The 1,319-nt window shown below is 36.2% G+C and overlaps 1 protein-coding gene across 1 annotated transcript; it reads left to right on the top strand.

Moving 5' to 3' along the window:
* The first annotated feature begins 219 nt into the window (after window positions 1-219).
* LOC124845423 (non-specific lipid-transfer protein 1-like) lies at window positions 220-1,051 on the top strand. The gene is made up of 2 exons (XM_047322517.2): window positions 220-655; window positions 822-1,051. The coding sequence occupies exons 1-2, from the start codon at window positions 294-296 to the stop codon at window positions 829-831; spliced, it is 372 nt and encodes a 123-aa protein (XP_047178473.2). The 5' UTR covers window positions 220-293; the 3' UTR covers window positions 832-1,051.
* The last annotated feature ends 268 nt before the right edge of the window (window positions 1,052-1,319 follow it).

The raw sequence follows: 1,319 nt of genomic DNA, 5'->3' as shown, positions 1-1,319 counted from the left end.
GTGGAAAGTGGTCCCGAACTCAATTTAGGGCAAGCATAAAAGGGTGATATGCATATTACATTGTATTGCATCATTACAGATACCGGTTATCTGTCATTCAATTCTAGCATTAAATGAAAACCAGCAAGTGAACACCTACCATTCCTTACTTCCATCACATTTCATAATCTAACTATCCCACCTTCAATCCCTCATCTCTATAAAGACCCCTTCAAATATTTACAAACCACACCACAACACAACCTTAACATCATTCCTTCAACTGCAACTTTATCCTCTAACTCTTCCCCATCATGGCTAGTCCTCTTCTTTTTCAGGTTACCTGCGTGGTTGTGGTGCTGATTGTTGGTTTTGGACAGAATATTCCCTTGGCAGAAGCAGAGATTCCATGTGGCTCGGTGCAAATAACTGTGGCACCATGCATAGCCTACCTAACGGGTCCTGCCGGTAGACCCATCCCTGCATCATGCTGCAGCGGTGTGAAGCGCATCAACGACCAAGCCAAGTCCACCCCAGATCGACGATCCGTCTGCACATGCCTCAAAAACACTGCTTTGAAGCTACCTGGAATCAATGCTCCACGCCTTTCAGCCCTCGCTAGCAATTGTGGGGTTAACTTGCCCTACAAGGTCACCCCTTCCATTAATTGCAACACGTAAGAGCACTCACTCACATCAACATCATACTATAACATCTTTCCGCAGTTAATGATGTTGATCACTGTGTTTAAATAACTTCTTTACTTTTCATTCACATATATGAAAAGTTCATGCATATAGTATATTTATACACATACTAACATCAATTTTTGGTTATTGTAGGATATCATAAGCAGCTTGCACAAGGGTAAACGATATATACTTATACGACAATAATAAGCATCTGAGAGGGAATAAAGATGGTTTAAGTTCTCCATCGTCTGAATCCCCCACTGGGGAGTACGTTATGAAATGGGTGATGAACTCCATCTCCATCAATGTTATAATGTTGTTGTTTGTCCAATGAGATATTGGATTTTCTATCGCTAATATATATTTATATTTACATATAACATCATCTCTCGCTCTTCTTTTATTTTTAATCCTTTTGTTTAATTAAAAATGAATAGCAAAAGCACTCTTCTGTACTTAACATTCTAAATATAGAATTAATATCATAAATTGTTAGAAAAAAAAGGTAGAATGAATTGATATCACGAGTTAGACCGATAATACATTGACTTACAAAATCAAGTAATTAATAAGTGTGAATGTCAAATATAAATATATATATATATATATATATATATATATATATATATATATATATATATATATATA

This window comes from Vigna umbellata, chromosome 3 (assembly GCF_029865625.1).
Source record: "Vigna umbellata cultivar VRB3 chromosome 3, Vumbellata_1.0, whole genome shotgun sequence".
Classification (NCBI taxonomy): domain Eukaryota; kingdom Viridiplantae; phylum Streptophyta; class Magnoliopsida; order Fabales; family Fabaceae; genus Vigna; species Vigna umbellata.
The sequence above is the reverse complement of the archived record's forward strand: the minus strand, read 5'-3'. Positions and strand labels throughout refer to the sequence as shown.